This window comes from Protopterus annectens, chromosome 15.part0, assembly GCF_019279795.1.
Source record: "Protopterus annectens isolate FY-2018-M chromosome 15.part0, PAN1.0, whole genome shotgun sequence".
Classification (NCBI taxonomy): domain Eukaryota; kingdom Metazoa; phylum Chordata; order Ceratodontiformes; family Protopteridae; genus Protopterus; species Protopterus annectens.
Window position 1 is genome coordinate 558,950,581 of NC_056749.1, and position 20,103 is coordinate 558,970,683.

At 39.3% G+C, this 20,103-nt stretch overlaps 1 protein-coding gene across 3 annotated transcripts in view; it reads left to right on the forward strand.

Annotated features, from left to right (window-relative positions):
• The window catches only part of LOC122789919 (cytokine receptor common subunit gamma-like), a 1,562,088-nt gene extending 1,544,667 nt beyond the window's left edge, over nucleotides 1-17,421 (forward strand). For all 3 annotated transcript variants that reach the window (XM_044057381.1, XM_044057379.1, XM_044057380.1), the window contains one exon: nucleotides 16,809-17,421. In XM_044057381.1, coding sequence (XP_043913316.1) covers nucleotides 16,809-17,021 — 213 coding nt within the window. In that variant the 3' untranslated portion in view covers nucleotides 17,022-17,421. The remainder of the gene's footprint in view (nucleotides 1-16,808) is intronic.
• The last annotated feature ends 2,682 nt before the right edge of the window (nucleotides 17,422-20,103 follow it).

Here is a 20,103-nt window from a genome sequence, read left to right on the forward strand (position 1 = left end):
GGCCTTGGGCAGTTAGGCATGTACCTACCTATGTACCTATGAACTTATACATACAGTATCAACACATGCTGATAGCTTAATTTACTGTTCAGTTATTGACTTACCTTGTGCCAATGGCAGTTATGTGTACAATAGTTGAGGGCTGCCTATGTAGGATGGACACAGTAGACCAGCTGTACATGACAATTTACAGCTGGTCATGTGTGTGTGTGCCATCCATGTTTGCTGTGTGTGCAGGTGGAGAAGGGTGTCAGTCCATAGGTGCCTACACTGTCAGTGTGTGTGCTATACCTTCCCTCTTTGCCAAGGGATGGGCATACTGGGCACGCCTCCATCTGCCTACTGGGGCAGGCACAGGGTGTTCGTGGTCTGAGTCCCTCTGTGCCTGTGGGGCCCTTGGCAATGGTGGTGGGCTGTGAAGGCCTTCACTATTCTGTCCCTGCTGCAGCTGTTTCTGCAGGATCATATTGTGTAGCATGGCACATACTATGATGATGTGGGCACACATGCCTGGAGGGTACTGCAAGGCCCCACCAGATATGTCCAAGCAACGGAACCGTGACTTCAGCATCCCAAACACATGCTCTGTGATGATTCTGGTTTCTGCGTGTGCATCATTATGGCATTCTTGCATGGGTGTGTGTGCATTTCTGATGGGAGTCATCATCCATGGTTCCAGTGCATAGCCAGCATCCCTCACCAGGTGGCCATATGGGATGTCCCCCCCGGCAAATACCTGATACAGCTGTGAGGCATGCCAGATGTGGGAGTCATGATAGCTTCCAGGGCTGCCAGCACACACATCCATGATAATGCCCTGGGCATTGCACATGACCTGGCAGTTGATGGAGGGATATCCCTTGTGGTTTATGTAGCACTTACCCTGCTCACCAGGTGGTGTCTTGATGTGTATGTGCATGCAGTCTATTGCACCCAGTACCTCCGGGTAGTCTGCCACATGGTGGAAGAGATGAATATTGCTGGCCAACTCCTCCTGCATTCAGGGGATGTATATGTGCTCATTGGCATGTGGTAACATGGCATCCAGGAACTGGTGGAGTACCCTGGATGCTGATGCCTGTGAAATCCCCATGATATCCCCAGTTGGCCTTTGAAAGTTACCTGTGGCTAGTATTCTCAAGCTTACACATACCTTCGTGTCCACTGGGATGGGTTCCCCTCCGTAATTTCTGTCTCTGAGGCGTGGCTGGCACAGCTCAACAAGTTGCAGTATGGTGTCCCTGTCCACCCTGTAATGCTGTACTATCTCCAGATCATGTAGCCCCTGGCAGGTTACCCTGGGTCTGAACACTCTTCTCCTCCTCCGGTGCCTGAGATGGTTGTCAGCATCATCCTCCACACCACCATCAGTCTCCAACACATGTTGGTGAATCAAAGCTATGGCAGCCTCTAACATGTACATATTAAAAGTTCCCCGTCTGTATACACCAATGGTGCAGAGTGTCTGGGAATACACAAGTGTGTGTGAGGTGCTTTCACACTTTATACTATTGTGCAATGGATGCTGCTGGCGTAATTGGGTGTGTATGTGCAATTCCAGCTGCAGGGTATCTTAATTATGGGTTTTACAGCAGGTACTGCTATTGTGGGGCCTTTGGTGTTGACTTTATGGCACCTCCCCTTTCCTGTTCTGCAGGTAGCTGCTAGCAGCCTTGTTAGCTGTTGTCAATGGCCCACTGTGAGTTCCTAGGTGTTAATTACTCATTTGTACTCCAATTACCATGCCGCAGCATTTCCTTATTGTCTTCCCATATCCTTCCTGTTTTAGCTGTGGTGTGCACCGCACACAGCCATTTACCAGGTTTTAAGTGCGTTTTCATCCACGTTCACATGCACTTTCGGTTACCTTGTGTGCTCTCAGCTAAGCAAAGCTATGGCTACTTCCACACCCCTATCCTACGGATTTGCTTAGCAACAGGCAACCCGTATTAGCAATGCTCCAATGTGCTTACAGCTAAGGTGGCACACCCCTCTCTTGATGTCCTCTTTATCTCCAGGCCACACTTCTGTGTTGTACTGCTACACTGTGAGGTACATCCTTATGCCGGTGGGGATTTTGCGATTCAGTATTACTTGACTCATTTGCATGGCATTGACTACTACTTCCTAGTTACCGCACAGAACGCTGTCACAGACCCTTAGCAACCCTTGCACCATGATTGTGATGTAGCATGCATGCCATTGACTATTATGGGGAATTCATGAAATGTGTTACATTGCAGTTTTATTACATATAAATACATTTTAATTGTGATCCCGTTTACGCACCAATGCACTGCAATTTTACTTTGCGTTAGTGTGGCTATGACATCAAATGTTCTTTCTTATGTGTTGTGCATGTTTTTTATGCCATTGGCTATATATATTTAGCCATTAGCATATATTAACATTATAATAAGTGAGTTTGGTCTGCTATCATGGCTCCGATTTTATGTTTGAAAAAAATGTAAACCTTTTTTTGGTTTATATTTCTGTATGCTTATGCTATGCCTGCACCACTTCATGAATCGCTATATACCTTCATTTTGCATGCTACACTGCTTCACATGGGGTAATTAGCATACATGCGCCAGGAGCTGCGCAGCTGTGGCGTACGCTGGTAGTGCACGTGGAAACAACTTGTACCTGAATCGCTCGGCAGCCATATTTGGCATTAGATCGCTGATGTTACGCCTGCGCCTGGTGCAAGCTTCATGAATCGCAGGGAATGTCTTTGTATAATGGCGTCACACTGTCCTTCTGCGGTATTTACATATCCTGTTGCCCTTTTGGATGTACTGCGTATACGTATGGGACTTGCATTCCCATGCAAACCTAGTACATCAGTGCTTTGGAAAGGAAGCAACAGAGAAAAGAAGGCCTCCGTTGCTCCATTTTTGTTTTCTGTTTTTTTTTTAATGGTTCAGGCAGTTTAGGGTTAGGATAAAGACAGAATGGAGGAAATACAAGGACAATCAGGTACGTGTCTTTAGTTTTGAATAACATATCTGATTTTCCTAGTATTTTCTCCATCCTGTCTCTCTGCTGTGTCTGGACTCCAGATTACAGATTTTTTTTTTTTGTTAAAAAAATAAGTAAAACTTACAGTATCTAGTAATCGAAAACCATCCAGGTGACTGGACCTTTTTACATTGGTATATGCTAGGATTTACAATGGGCATGCTGATTGAGCTGAGCAATCAGCATGCTCGTTTTGGAATATTAATGACCATTTTATTATTAATGATATTCTGAACTTTTAGGGCTTTCTTGTCTTTTGAACAATGCATATTGACAGTGTCATTACAACTTTTGGAATCCCTGTTCTACATGAGTTTTTGATATGACTGGTTATATATGACAAGAGAATTGTACTCTGATATTCATTTTTAAGTTTTTAGGAATTAATAATTCACAGGTAGTTTGTGCTAGGCTGTCATGATTTCTTATTATTTTGTTTTTACACAAGAAGGGATTATAGTGTATGAACTTTGTCTAAATTGCTGGAGATTAATACTTTGCATGCCTTTCATGGCAGTTTGAGGATTATACTACCAAGTATGCATATCTGATTATTACAATAATTTTAGGACACCTTAGGGCTATTTATACTGCAAAAAGGATTGTAAATATTATATGCAAGGATTGCTCTATCATGGTTGTTTTATCCCCAAGATGATGTATTATATAAAAGTGAGAGGGAAGTTAATCAGTTTATTGTACAGTTGGACCTATGTACTAGAAACTTCATATATGCTAAGTTTTTAAGTTTACTGAAAAGCTACTTTGCAAGGACATCTGGTATGGGTTTAAATGCAAAAATGGACAAGTCACTAGATGATTGCACTACCTGTGATATGTTTGATATGAGAGAAAGTTTAGGTGATGGCTGTACCTCTCAAATGGCAAGAAAGACACAATTGACTTCAGAATGAGGACCTGACAAATGCAGCCCAAAAGCGATTCATTGCAAATAATGATAGTATTATAAGTTACTTTTTTTACTAGCCATTGAAGCCAATGAATCAGCAGTCCTAATATGCATATGTATTTGTAGGTTAAAAGTCCATTTGTTAAGGTTCTTTTCACATTTGTTGGTAACTGCTTGATATAAATAGCTCAGTTGAACTTTCCTGGTTAACAAATATCAAATAAATAAATAAAGAATATCACAAAATGACACCAGCTCATATCTTACATTTTATGTTAGTTAGGTATATTTTTTCCAGAAAATGAATGTTATAGTGTGAGATGTATGTCTTCAATAAGGGATTTATAAGTGAGATTAATATGGAACTATTTATGACAGCTGGAGCGGTGAAATGGAAGAAGTCTGTGTTTTTTTTCTTTTATACCATTAGAGTTGCCAAAGAACAACTTTTCAGGAAATAAATTCTCGGTGATTTGATCAAGCTTTTTTTTCCTGTAGTTTCTCAATTACATTGAGAAGTAATTTCCCCTGCCTCACATCCATTGTTAAGAATTTTTAACTAATATCCATGGGAGAAAAAATATTTGGAATATTTATCACAATAACTTGGTTTGTAAATGAACTGTTCCATATTTTGCCCATTCGTTCTGCATCATGAAAGGTAGTGTTCCACATCTGGTGATGGAATGTTGAGAGATATGGATAGCTTCACTGTTCATAGCTCCTCAACAGTCCCACGGATATGACTGATTTGAATCCCCTCCTAGCTGAGTCTGCTGCTACAGCATCTGTCACCCAAAAGTCTCCCTCAAATTGTTAGCATTTCTCTCTTAGGGTTGCCTCCTTTTCAAATGCCCAAAGTGGGACATTTTTGGTACAAACGTCAGATTTTGCAGGGCAAAACATAGCAACGCCCAGTACAAAGATCAGAACTTCACTTTTTGGCCTACATAAAAGCTTGTTCTTTTAGCATTTTAGTTGCTTATTCTGTTTCTTATCACATTTAGGTGTTTCAGATACAGAATAACTGTTTTATGCAACTATTACATAAAATTCCTTTGCAGGACCCGACTGCCCAAAAAGGGACTGTCCCTTGCAGAATGGAACAGGTGGTGACCCTATTCTCTCCCCTGTAGCTGTGCTCATCCCCACCACTGCATATAAATATAGGCTAACAACTACCAGGGGCTTTAAGCCCTTTAGCCTGGGTAGGTATAGTAATGTGTGATACACAATATGGTGGCAGGGCACTGTACTGCATAACCTGTGTGAGTTATTGCATGATTAAAAAGGCCAGATGCCAACAACACAACTGAAAATCCAGCAAACAGAAACAAAAAACTGATAAATAACAAAACAGCACTCAGGCAGGTCTTCCCGATAATTTACTGTTACAAAAACATAGACACTTGACTTTAAGCGCTTTCCGTTTGCACTAAGCAAACTTCTTCAGAAGTCAATACCATTGAAACTGCACAATTTAAAATACAAATATGGTGACATATTTGAAACCCCCACCTATGCAGCAACAGTAGAACTTAAAGCTATAAACATTTTAAGTGTTTCTACATTAAGCTTAAATAGAGGCAGCAATATGATAAAACATTTGACCCTAATATATACACTCTAAACATATAAAATATAAAATAAAGAAATGACATTTAAAGTACTATAAATTTAACATATACAATCAATCATACCACTACACAAATTAGATATTACATTATATTTGCAAAAATCTGGAGTTGCTATGGGTTCACCTTGTGGGGGGAGTTTTGCCAACATAGTTATGGCACAATGGGAAACCGAGTTTATTTTCAATAACACTGGTCTAGTTAACAACATTATATATTATACGAGGTTTCTGGATGATATTTTTATTTTGTTGAAGGGTTCAGCCCAAGAAAGTATCGATTTAGTTCATTACTTAAATCAGACAACAGATTTCCTTAGGTTTACCTCATCTTTCGACACTGAGGTAATAGCATATCTAGATGTTCTACTAGTAAAAAACAGGATTTTACGTTGCTTTCAAGCTAGTATATATAAGAAGGCAACTTATTCAAATGATTTCCTACATTTTTCTAGCAGCCACCCCTTTTACCAGAAAAGCTCAGTTGTTAAGGGTCAACTTGTTAGAGCAGCATGTATCAACACACAACTGAGTGACTTCTTTGCTGAATGTGATCGGCTCAAAACTATGTTTTTGGGACGTGGCTACCCGGAAGAACTTATCGACATGTTGACAGATGAAGTTAAATTAAAGAGAACAAATTTGGTTTATTCTCCAATATTAAGGGTTAAAGTTTATAGTGATGGAATCATTCAACCATTGAATACACTAGACCAAGAAGTAGATCGGACATACAATAACGACAGTAGGCTACCCCTCAGAGTCTGTGATCCATGTGTGAAATTTATCACAACGTGTAGCTGTGATAGTCATTTGGTAATTGATATTTTAAAGAAAAACTGGGATTTATTTAGAATGTCACCAGCTATATTGGATAAATTAGGTGACACCCCACACACATCTTTCAGGAAAGGAAAGAATTTAAAAAATATACTAGAATCAGCTGTCCACCCTGTTTCACGGATAACTGGAATGTTTAAATGCGAAGCTTGTAGTTATTGTAAATACATGGATACATCTACTTCATTTTCAGTGAACAATTTACAATATAAAGTGAGATTTAAATTTAATTGTCAATCCAAGTTTATAATCTATCTCGCTAGATGTAAACAGTGCCCTGTGTTTTACATCGGGAAAACCGAACGCAGGCTTCGAGATAGAGTATATGAACATCAATATGCAATCACCAAAGTTAAATTGGAAAATGCATTGGCAAAACATGTCCATGTTTATCATGGTCATGGTTTTTCTTATATGGCAATAGATCAGGTTGTACCTCTTATAAGAGGTGGTCCAATGCCAATTAATTTAGAAGAACTGGAATTGGCATGGCAGATAAGACTAGATGCCTATAGGGTTCCTGGGTTAAATGACATGTGCTCTATCAGCTGCGTTTTGAAAAGTAAAAATCTGTGTCGATAGTCATATATGTCTGTCAATGTAGTAAATTTCATAACATAGTGTAAAAGGGTACTAGTTTAGTTAGTAGTCAAAGTGTATCAGCAAACACAGGCTTTGGATTTTGGTATTTTAAGGAAGTGCAAATTCAACAATAATGTAATATCTAATTTGTGTAGTGGTATTATTGATTGTATATGTTAAATTTATAGTATTTTAAATTTCATATTTTATTTTATATTTTATATGTTTAGAGTGAATATATTAGGGTCAAATGTTTTATCGTATTGCTGCCTCTATTTAAGCTTAATGTAGAAACACTTAAGATGTTTATAGCTTTAAGTTCTACTGTTGCTGCATAGGTGGGGTTTCAAACACGTCACCATATTTGTATTTTAAATTGTGTCAGTTTCAATGGTATTGACTTCTGAAAAAGTTTGCTTAGTGCAAACGAAAAGCGCTTAAAGTCAAGTGTGTATGTTTTTGTAACAGTAAATTTTCGGGAAGACCTGCCTGAGTGCTGTTTTGTTATTTAACACAACAGAAAAGCATAAATTAATTAAGACAGATAGCAAATACCCTGGCTATGATAATTTCCTTCTGTTCTGAACTTCATAAAAGTGACAGATATGCCTGACAAAAACAGGAGAACACTTTCAACATGTAGTGTATTGTGACTTTTTTATGCCTGTGGGATGTGCAAGAATGAACAGAGTTCTCAAGTAACGCCTAAATACGAAAATACTGAAAAGAAAATGACGTGCAAAGTTGGTATGTGAACGGGTTTCTTCAGGACTCATTTAAGAATATGACTACAGCTGTCAGCAGAGCTGTCTAAGGCCTTGCATAGCTACAAAGTAGTTACAAATACCAAAGTGCAGAGATAAATACTGGCTCCATTTTTCTACACTGTTATGCTGCACTTCTAACCTCAATTCCATGTTATTCTGTCACAGCCTCATTCACACCCTGCAGTACAAGTGAATTCTCATGTGTACGTCTGTGCATGCACTGTCATGCCTACATTGAGAATGCACATGTTGGTAGCATACCTCTCCACTTTCAAAATTATAGTAGAGGACTATCAAAAATCATAGCACTTAAAACTTGCTTATGTATGAGTTCATGTCCCCTAGGGTTGGCTGCACATTGAATACATTTTCTGTCTTGAAGACAAGACCTGCAAGAGTAGGCCCTAGTCTGTAGTCCAAAAAAATCAGCTAAATATGGTTAACATTTTTGAGCATTAAACAGACGTAGCTATCAATATTTGTACTATGTGAAAATGCAAGTAAAATGCATACTGCAGACAATTTGAATGCCAATTAAGCACATGCAGAAAACAAATGTACAACACAATCCTTTCCTAAGTACAATATAGCAAATTAAATGGCATCTATACATATCTACAATGGGGTCTATATCACATAATTGAAAACACAAAACATCGAACGCCTCCTCATCTATCCCTATTCATCAAATTCTGAATACATCAAACAATCTTTTCTGCGAAGTTTTTACCACAGTAAGCAACAAGTGGGCCAATATACCAACCACATCAAAAACAAAATTTAAAACCCATCCTGGTAGGAGGCTGCACCCCCACACCCCCTTAACTAAATATTCCAATTCTGAGATCGCACTACAGTGGGGAAAAGGCCAAATCCCCGATGATGGCCCACTGGTTATTAGCATGGGAAAAACTTTGATGAAACAATTGTTCTACAGATTCAGACTTTGCCAAATTGGGATTGTTGAAGAGGCGTTCAATGTTTTGTACTTTCGACAATGTGATATAGACCCATCCAGAATATTTATAACAAGAAATACTTTTGTGTATGTCTGTGAATATTGTTTATTTGGGACTGTCTACTACTCTGACCCTTTGAGGGTTGGGATATATACCTTCTAGGTTTAAGTCACAAACTATTGTTTCCTTTATTGCAGCCTAGTAGATCATAAAAACTTTATGCAGTTATATCAGTGTTCAGTATTGCACAAGAAAACTCTGCAAAATTCAGTTTTTCATCCTGCCTGAATATTTCTGATGAAAAAAATGAAGGTTAGAAGGTATTGCATGATAAGATCTGCCCTGGGTAACAAAGCAATAGGCATTCATGCTCACACTCAGTGCAGTTTTCTATATACTGGAAGGAAAGACTGCTAAAGCACCTCTTAAAAGGGTGATACCACAGGGTCATGGTTCAATAGTCTAATGCAGTGCATGAGTTTTGCTTCACTTAGTACTTATTAGATGTGAAATAGCAGAATATATATGTAGATCAAGTGAGGTGTAAAAATCTATAGTTCTCACTGTAAAATTTTGCAGTATGAGTCTGTTTTTTTTTTTTATTAATCATAAGGTCATTCTATTAAATAAATTTCTGAAGTAAATAAATTAGTTATGAGAGTATATAAAGCATCTGATACTGATGTGTCCTATTACCTGGCAACTGGTACAGAGGATTAAAGTAAGTACTAGACTAGCTGCCCTTGTGGGCCAGGGTTTGATACTCTCAGCCTCTGCTGACTAATTTTGTAACTCTGAGCAAGTCACTTAATCAGACAGTGCTCCAAAAAAGGTCCATGGAGATCAGTGGTCTACCTCTGTTAACAAATACAAATAAAATGAAATGAAATAAGTAAAAAATAGGAGTTAACCAAGTGTAACATGGGGATGGTCTTCAGGCAGTAGTAAAGCACCTCAGTTATAGGAAGTAGTATCAAAAGCATACCTAACAAAATGAGAATGCCACTACATCCATTTATTGTACTTTGCCCTCTGTTCAGAGCATTTAAGGATATCACTTTATATAGGAGTATGACTTTTAGTGCTTAAAGAAACAAAATAGTGGATAAATGCTGAGATCAGAAGGAAGTGAATTGAACATAAAATAAGTTAAGAAGTATCAAGATAAGCAAAACTAAACTACACTGGGTTATTAAGTATTGAAACAATGAGCATTTTTATGCTTAAATGTAAAAAAGTAGTAACTCACATTTAATATTGTGCCATTGTTTTGTGTGTTCAGGAGGAATAAAGGAATAGTGTTCTATAAATATGTTCCTGTTCAGTTTGTCTGTTTATTTATGTCTGTGTGTGTTCCGCTGGTATCCTGAGCAATAAAACCTGATCTGCCTCTGTCATATGTTTTGTCCCTTAGGTAAGCAACAAGGCTATAATAAACTACATAGCCATCTATAGCAATAAACAATACTTAGTTTAGAAGAACTGGTTACGGTAACAAGGAGACACTATATGAGATTGTGATAACGGGTAATCCGTGCTGTAGCAGTATTATCATTATTATCGCATATGGCTGCACGCTAGACGATACAGACTTTGGGGACAGAGGTCCCTTCCTATTTTACTGCTGGTTCAGTTTCAGTTCTTAAAAACAGATGTTTCAGCCTGTTCTGTACAAGTGTGAGTCTAGCCATTTATGAACAAAGGTGCAGCCTGCACTTGCAGTCACGTAAAATAAAGTTAAAAATAGTTTACAACCAGCATGGTTTAAGGAAAAGTACAGTTTTGTACCTACCATAAATGTAGATGTTCGAGGATCTCCATTGCTGCAGTCCTTACATAAGGGTATTCCGCTGTCCACAATCGGCCTGAATACCAAAGGGCTAGAACCATAACCTCAGTCTTTCTTGCCTCAGATGTCAGAATGCAAAACACCACCCAAACCCCAACCTAAAAGAAAAGGGGAAGGACCATTGCTGCAGTCCTTACATATGGGTAGAATCCCAGAGCAACGGAAAAAAGGGAGGCTGGCCAACTAAATAGCATTAGGAGCTGCTAACATGCCCTGTAAGACTGCAGTGGCAAACCCAGCCCTAGACCTAGAATAAAGAGGTAAATGATAATGCTTTGTAAAGGTATGTACAGAACCAAGTAGTAGCTTTGTAAAGGGTATGTACAGAACTCCAAGTAGCCTCCTAGAATGTCTTTAGTAGCTACCCCTCAAAAAAAAAAAAGGTGGCCGTAGCCCTAGTAGAATGAGGCCTGATCCCAACTGGAACATCCTTTCCAAGATGAGAGTAACAAAAAGCAATACAATGGCCAATCCACTTGGAAATGGTTTGAACAAATAATTGTTGAGATCGTCTGAACTCTTTGGTTCTGCTCAAATAATACCTTAACTGCCTATGTACATCCAAAGAATGCAAAACGTTTTCCCCTTCATTTTGGGGGTTAGCATAAAAAGTAGGCAAATGTATAGATTGGTTCAATGCCACATTAGAAATCACTTTAGGCAGAAAAGTAGGATTAGAAACTCTGTCCTTGTGAAAAATCAGAAAAGGTTCCACTGCCATGAGGGCCTGTAATTCAGATACCCTTCTAGCAGAAGTAACAGCCAATAAAAAGCAGTCTTCCAAGACAACAACTTCAATTCAGCTGTAGCTGCAGGTTCAAAAGGAGGCAGAGTCAGCTTTTCCAAAACAAAATTAAGATCCCAGGTAGGGGGTCTTATATTCTTTGCCCCTCTAAGAAACTGTTTAACCAATGGATGTGAAAATAAAGGAGGGTCACAATCATAGTGAGCAGAAATAGCTACAGCATGCACTTTTACAGAAGAGAAGGACAAACCCTTGTCCAATAAAATAGTCAAATATTGCAATGTACAACTCAAATTAGGCAATTTGACATCAAAGCCTTTAGCTGAACTCCAAAGAAAAAATCTCTTCCATTTATCAGCATAAACTTTTTTCCAAAATAACATCCAAAACTTGTTGAGGGAGCTGAAGGCCCTCCTTCTCTAAAACAGAATGTGCCAGGCTGTCAGGTGTAGGGATTGCACCCTGACATTGAGAAAATGATTGTTTTCCTGAGACAATAAGTGAGGAATCTGTGGTAATGGCCAAGGTGTTCCGTGAATTAAGCTCCTCAACAGAGGGTACCAATGCTAGGCCAATCCGGTGCTATAAGGATCATGCAAGGTTTGTCCCTCCTGACTTTCAACAGCACCTTTGGAAGAAGAGGCAAAGGAGGAAAAGCATACACGTGAAGGTTGCTCCAACTGAAGGATAGTGCATCTATTTTCCAGGCTTTTGGATGAAACAGCCTTGTGCAAAACAGTGGCAGTTGGAAATTCAGAGGAGAAGCGAACAGATCTATGTCTGGAGTTCCCCAAGCCATGGTCAACTGAAAAAATACCTGAGGGTCCAATTTCCATTCGTGAGGATCCACAATCTGTCTGCTCAGAACATCTGCTAAAGAATTTTGTGCTCCTGGCAGAAACTGTGCTCGAAGAGTGATGTGCAGATTCAAAGCAGTTTCCCATAACAGCATTGCTTGTCTGCAAAGAGGGTAAGAATGAGTTCCCCTGCTTGTTGATGTACCACATGACAGTTGTGTTGTCTGTTCGAATCAACACCAGTCCTGGTTGAAGTAGGCTCTTGAATCCTTCCAAAGCAAATTGAACTGCCAGCATCTCTTTCATGTTGATATGCAAGTGAAGTAGCTCTAAGGTCTTGAATCCATTTTCCTCTGAAATGAGCTCCCCAGGCTGACTCCGAGGCATCTGTCGTCAATATCTGACTTGCCTCTTGTTGGGTCACAGAGAGCCCCTTGTTTAGGTGACATTCCTGAGCCCACCACAGAAATTCTTTCTGAATGCAAGGTAGAATCCGAATGACAGTGTCCAAATCGTGGCTGTGTTGAGTCCAAACACTTTTGAGATACCATTGTAGCTTCCTCATATGCAGTTTGGCATTGGGAAGTACTAGAATGCAAGATGCCATGAACCCCAAGGCTTGAAGGACTGTCCTTGCAGTCAGCCTGGACATTACTGATAGCTGTTGGAAGTATAGGTGAAGATTTCTTTGTTTGTCCGGGGTAAGAAATGCCATCTGAGCAGCTGTATTCAGTCTTACACCCAGAAAACACATCTCTTGTGAGGGTACTAGACTGGACTTTATTTCGTTCACAGAATACCCTAGGCATCTTAAAACTGTCATTACATACTGCAGATGTTGAAGAAGTTTGTGCTTGCCTTGAGCCAGAATCAAACAGTCGTCCAGATAAGGATAAATTTGAATTCCTGTTAGTCTGAGAAAAGCTATTACTGGAGCCAGGACTAATGCAAATTCCCATTCCGAAATCTCAGGAATTTTCTGCAACTGGGCCTGATAGGAATGTGAAGATAGGCCTCTTTGAGATCCAGAGTCACCATCCAGTGATCTTTGCCCAGCATAGGTAACAGCTGTTGCAGTGTTAACATCTTGAATTTTGGAATTTCCAGAAAGGTGTTTAGAATGGATAAATCCAGAATTGGTCTCCAAGTATTTCCTTTCTTTGGCACTGAGAAAAGACAGGAATAAAACCCTGTGCCTCTTTCTGCAGAAGGTACTTCCTCCTGTATTGCTCCCAAAGAAGCAGAGAAGAAATTTGTGTCTGTGCTTCCAGTCTTTGCTGATGAGGCACATCCGGCATACCTTTGAAAGGAGGGAATGTGTGAAAATAAAATTTGTAGCCTCGATTTATTATGTCCAATACCCATTTGTCTTGGGTAACCAAATGCCAATTTCTTTTGAAAAGTCCCAGTTTTCCTCCTAGAGGAGCTGCCAGTAAGGCAGAGTCCGGCAGCTGAAGACACAGGTCATTGGGTCTGTTTGCGAAAGGACTGACCCAGCAGAAGGGGTAGAAGAACTCAAAGACGTAGAACTAACAGGGCCCTCAGAGGAACCCCTACCTCTACCTCACCTCCGCTGCCCTAGATTGATAATCGGAAAGACCATCCCTTAGCAGGCCAATTCCTACTGAACTTAGGGGTCTGAACCTGTAAAAGTCCTTAACTGTCTGCATAGACTTAGCTTTTTCCTCCATTTTTTCAAAACTGATTCTACTGGAGGACCAAAAGAACATCAGATTGTAGAGGAGCATCCATAATTCGAGCCTTAACATGCTCTGACAAGGTCTGATCTTTAAGCCAGGCATGCCTGCGAACAACTGAACTAGTAGCAGCCACCCTGGAAGAAGCCTGTAAAGCATCAAAACCACACTGCAAAGAATGCTTACCAACTTGGTCTGAAGCATGCACTAAATCCTGAAGCTCCTTACATTCAATACCTTCAGCTAAAGCATCTACTTTACATTTCAATTGGCCCAGCAAATAATTTTGATACCTGAGCATATGAAACTGACAATTTAAAGCTCTCATAGCCAAAGTAGAAGAGGTATACAGTTTTACCCCACCTATCCAGGGCCCTAGCATCCTTGTCCAGAGGAACTGGATTCCTAACCACAGAAGCCCTAACACCTTTGGGGCCTTGAGTAATAGTTTCTGGATCAGCCCTAGGACTCTTATATAAGTACTTGTGAGCTTCCGGAACCCTGTAGTATCTATCTGGTTTAACCGGGCAGGAGGCAGAGAATCTGGGTTAAGGGCAGCCTCAGAAAATACATCCTGAACAACATCCAGTACAGGGAGAATAGCCAAGGGCCTATGCTGAGGCAAAAACAAGAATTCTCTTAGCCTTTTACGAGAATCAGAATAATCCTGGCCCTCCCATTTGAAATGTTCCCTCATGGAATGCAAAGTCTCAGAGAAAGAAAAATCTTCTGGAGGGGGTAGTGTCCTCAGCCTCCGAATCAGAATAGGGAGGAAATCCTGAAGTTATTCTGCAGAGGAATCTGACACATTGGAAGACTGAGCCAAACCCTCCAACTCTGTCTCTACCCTGGGCGGGGCATAGAACCCCTAATTAAAGTAATCAAATCTTCAGCCATCTTTAACATGTGCTTCCTAGGAGCTGGACCCTGGGGACTAGCACCAGCAGGGGCAGACTTAGACTTAGAATGGGCTTTGCTTTGAGAAGGAGGAGGCCTAACTACCCTATGAGGGAGGGAACCACTGACATCAGAGAAGCACCCTCAGCCTGGCCTAACACAGGAGAAGCCACTTCCTGTAGTAACAAAGGCTCCCCTTGAGACTCAGGTAAACTTTCAGAAGGAGCCGCTGAAGTAGTCAGTGGTTCTCATCCTGTTTGGACCCAAAGACTTTTCTTTGCGTTTCTTAGAAGAACCAGGTGTCGGAGAATCCAAACACCAGCCTAGCACAGTCTTGTTAAAAGTAGCACAAAAGCAACACCCAGCCAGGCCCTAAACAAGGAAGGCAGAGAGAATGGTAATCCCTATGAGGAATCTGTTTCCCACAAGAAATACAGTTATTAACTTTTTCTGACATCCGTCAATACTGAGGCAAGAAAAAGACAAAAGTGTGTCTCCGGTCTGAAACTCGAAAACCAACAATTCCAGAGCATGAACGGCACTTTAATGTGCTGCTTCTGCTTAGGACCACCTTGCAAGAAAGACTGGGGTTATGGCGTCGGTCATGCGCATTTGTACTGGCAACGCATGGACGTCTCGACAGCGGAATACCCTTATGTAAGGACTGCAGCAATGGGAGATGAAGAACATCCTCTTAGTACACATACTAAACAGTCATACTTCAGAATGTGTAATGGTTGCTATATGTTCATTTTCTGTGTATGTCAAATCTATGTCATGGTTGAAAATTGCCCTCTAAGGCCAATCCATTCACCTAGTTGTCAAAAGAAATGAATAAATTGTAATTGTGTAGCTTTAATTTTCAGTCATTATAACTAATGAATTAATAATCTCTCTATTAATATTAAAAGGAACACAAATGGTTATTGCAAATGGCATTTGGCTAAAGAGATGGAAAGAAAAAGGCAGAAAGATGAATTTCTCACAGCTTTCGAAATATCACGCTTTAAGGAATATTTTAAAAATGGAAATTTAAGCATGTATTTCTGCAAGGCGCAAACCCCATATATACTGACTAAAGTTCTATGAAGCTGTACAATGTTGTGTTATTTAAATTTAAGTAATAATTATCTGTGGATATATCTGTAGCAAAAATCCATAAAGTGTTTTCTCTTTTTTTTTTGGCTTTCTTTATTTCTTATTCTTTTTATCTCTTTGCGTTCATTGTTATAATACATGGAATTTATTAAAGGCGATAAGTACTGCAGATTTATCATAGTATATCAGGTGACAGCATCATCTATTGTCTTAACTACATCACATTGGAGTAATTCATTGCATCACCTATTCCACCAAAAGACATCAGTTACTGGGCTCAGCGGCATACGATCATGTATGGGAAGATATAGTTTGCTTACTAACACAACAAAAGTGCTGAGCAAGCAGTTACATGTTACAGAAGCTGAAGAGAGGTTGCAGAGAAGGTACATACTGATTAAGTGGATCATTTACGAAAACAGAAAAGTCAAGATGCTGAGGTACACGTTGCATGTGACATACCCCTCTCCCGAAACACACCACTAAAGTGATCTATACCAACTGTAAGGTAACACAAACATGAAGAAGAAGAGATAAATCTTCCAAAACAAATGAAACATTGTTAGACCACACATAAAAATTCACAAGCAGCAACTAGCATTCTGCTCATGACATCTTTTCATTCAGTCACTTGACAATCAAACAGTTTGATCTGTGCCAGCTGTACATCACCCAATTAATTTTGTCCAAGTACTACAAAAATAATATATGGACTATGTGTACTAAATTCGTTAAATGATGACAGATAAGATAGGTGACTTGATAAACTCAAGGAGGGTAAATGAGTGGTGAGACCAAAAGTTCAGATTCATGCTGTCAAATAAAGATAACTGTTACAGTACTTGTTTTTGAGTTCTAGCTAAAAAAAAAATGATGACATATATTCTTTTCTGATAAGTTTTGTTAAAGTTATATAGTCTAATGAGTAAAGATGTTCTTTATTTATATAAATTTGATTGAAAATTGAAGTGAAATGTTGGTTTATAAAAATGACAATTTACAACTCTTCACAGGACTGGGTTGGAATGACAAAGGAAACTCTGGAAGGCTTCAAGCCCAATTACAGTGAAATGGCGTGCAACGTTAGCGAACAACCGTTGCATGACAGTCAGCAATCGGAGGGATTTCTGGATCCTGCTACATTGGAAAATATCGAGAAACTCATTCCCAGTGACCAAAAGTTGTCTACCACATCTATCCATGAGACTCTTTATGTTGTGGTGTAGCTTGTTTCCTTTCCAAAAGAATGCAAAATAACACAGCAGATGAAGGGGATGCAAATGCTATCATTAGAAATTATTTGTATCCTAGGCTATAGTTTCTAAAATTCCGTGGATTGTAGTAAAGTCATTCCAATCATGTTTTATTGCAGAATTACTGATTAGCTGTATAATTGTAAAAGTTTTTCATGAGTCTTTTTATTTTTATGTAATGCTTACTTTGTGCCTCATCTGCATTAGATGACATATTAGTTTAACTATCAAAGTAAATGATGCAAGCATAAGGAACAGTTTAACAGCCAAGAACTGTTGTTACTGTCCAGATAATACATTGCTGATTTACTGCAGAGTAGGGGGACTGCATGGTTTCATTCCACATCTCAAATAAAACTTGAACAAGTGGTTACATCCTTTGTTGTTTTACCAGTCAGAATATTTTATATCTCAAACTTGACTGTGAATATTTTATAGATGAGACATAGTTCATTATCTGAGGGACAACTATGTTTTGCAAAAAGATTTATGGTAATTATAGTGTCATAAAATAAGGCCAGAGTAGGAAAGATGGTGGTGCAGAAGGGTTGGTTAACATCCTTTGTGGTCATGGAATGTGGCTGGCTCTGCACACGCATACGTGAAAAAAACATCATATCCAGAATTAGCAGGTAAAAGGAACCAACCACATACTGCTGATTTTAAAACTGTTGGACTTAACTGCAGATCTGCAAAGGAACCTCAGGAGGGAACAACAAGACCTTGTGACTTCCTACATCTGTGACACAAAGTGCAGTACGTGACAGCAGGTGTGAGTATATGCCTGCAGTAATCTTGGCTAAACTCTTGAAATCTCACCTGAGGAATAGTAGTACATTAGAAATGTGTAGCATCTGAATCACATGTGACATGATGGGAAGAGATGATGAAATAGTGGCAATCTATGACAGGGGGTGAATGGTGAAAACAGCAAAGGAAAGGAGGGGTGAGGTTCTAGACTGCATCCCATAAGTTCTATATATTTTGAAAATTGAACTATTCAAAGAAACTTGTCCAGCCACTACAATGGCATCATTAGTACAGATACAGAGCTTTGGGTTCAGAAATCGTGTTAAATTCTAATGCTGTCTGTTTTATTGCTGTCCTTTCAACCTGTGTTTCTACTGTCAAATGTATGATCATCAGTCCTATATAATTTAATGTGTTTTATCCTCCTCTTCCTTATTATTAAGTTGAAAGTATATTCTGCAGCAGTGTTGTAACCTTCTTTGGACTACCCTATGTACTTATGCGCTGCTCCCATTGAAACACAATTGTCTATTTTTCTAAACCCTTCTACTTTGTTTTCATAATTTTCTGGATAGGTACTCTAAAACAGAACTTTAAAAGTCTATTTTATATCTGACAGGACTTGTTTAGAAAGGTTTCACAATGAGGGTTCAAAACCTATTTGCTTAAATGCTGATGCAAATGAAATCTGACCAATCAAAATATCTTGTTTTTTTTTTCCACTGGAAAATACAGTTTCACTTCATATACTCGAAATGCTGAAATCTCGAATTTCATTTTGAGTGCATAAAGTCGAAACCGTAACAAAACCGAAACCCCACAAAGCCAAAATCACAAACCCAAACACACCACATACAAACCACAATACCTACACCACAAAAAACAAAAACACAACAAAACACCACACATACACATACCTACACAAAACATAAGCAGGGGTGCAAACCCCCCCTGCATCCCCCACCCCTCTACTTATATATACTAACTCCAAGATCGCACAGAGAAAAACAAAACTCAAACACACACATTCTACAGTCCCTCGCACGCGCACACACACACACACACACACACACACACACACACACACACACACACACACACACACACACACACACACACACACACACACACACATCACATATATACATAAGTTACAAAAACGCTCACATACACTCATTCACCTGAAAGTCCGAACACAAACATCCCAAACACTTCCTGTAAAGTAGCGTCACTGCATAAGCACAGATTCAACATATTCATATTTGTGCTTATGCACTTTTGCTATTCTAAAGTTTCAGCTTCATGCTCTCGAAATGCTGAAATTTGCGATTTCAGCATTTCGAGTATATGAAGTGAAACCGAAAATACCTTTCCTAGGAATTGTGAGAGGCTTCATTTCCCACAAATCCCCTTGCTCTAAAAAAGTAAACTCCAAGATCACACAATATTGTGGAAGGTGAGAAAATGTGGAAATGCTTTATTAACTTTTGCAGAAATATGTGATGTAATCATGGGTTTGGATCTGTCATTGGACTCCTGTGACAGCAGGTATCAACTGATAAAGTGTGTCCATTTAGAAATGATGACATTAAAATCAGTGGCATCATTTCCCACAAATATATTTGCACCAAGCTAAAATAGAATGTTAGCATATGTAAATACAAATACACGTTGCAACAAATTCTGCACTAGACTATAATTTGTAGCCTGCTGAGTGTAATGACCAGTCTCATACAGTGCAAAACTGGTGAGGCCAAATAAGCAGAAGAGCTCTTAGTCATTGATGTAGTTTGCATTTGTTAAGCTGATCAGACTATTTAGTGTGAATCTGTGTTTTATACGGAAATGAGGACAGTTTTGATAGGTGCCAGCTTTCATTTATAATGTCATTCTGAGCCACTTCCAAGATGCAGGGGAAGCAGAAAAGTATGATCTGTAGAATTTTAGTGAATGTGCTAGTCATTAGTTCATAATTCGAAAAGAAATGTGTCTTCTGGGAAGTTGCTGTTGAAAGACTTGAATATAGGTTCAAAAAATGGTAAGTCAGTCTAATGTGAAACACAGGAAAATATATCAGGCTACAAAAATACCCAAGGAGAGAGAGAATGGGGCAAAGGGTTGAAGGTAACAGAACAAGTACAGGCTGTTTTGAAGGAAAGTGAGCAAGGAGCAGTACAGCAGATGCAAACCAAATGAACCAGTGATCTGATGAAGAAGGTAGCATTAAACAGCATTGCAGTAAGAAAGCAAAGAAAACCCAGAAGCTCTAACAAGTGTATTAGGCACTTTTACTAACCTACATATC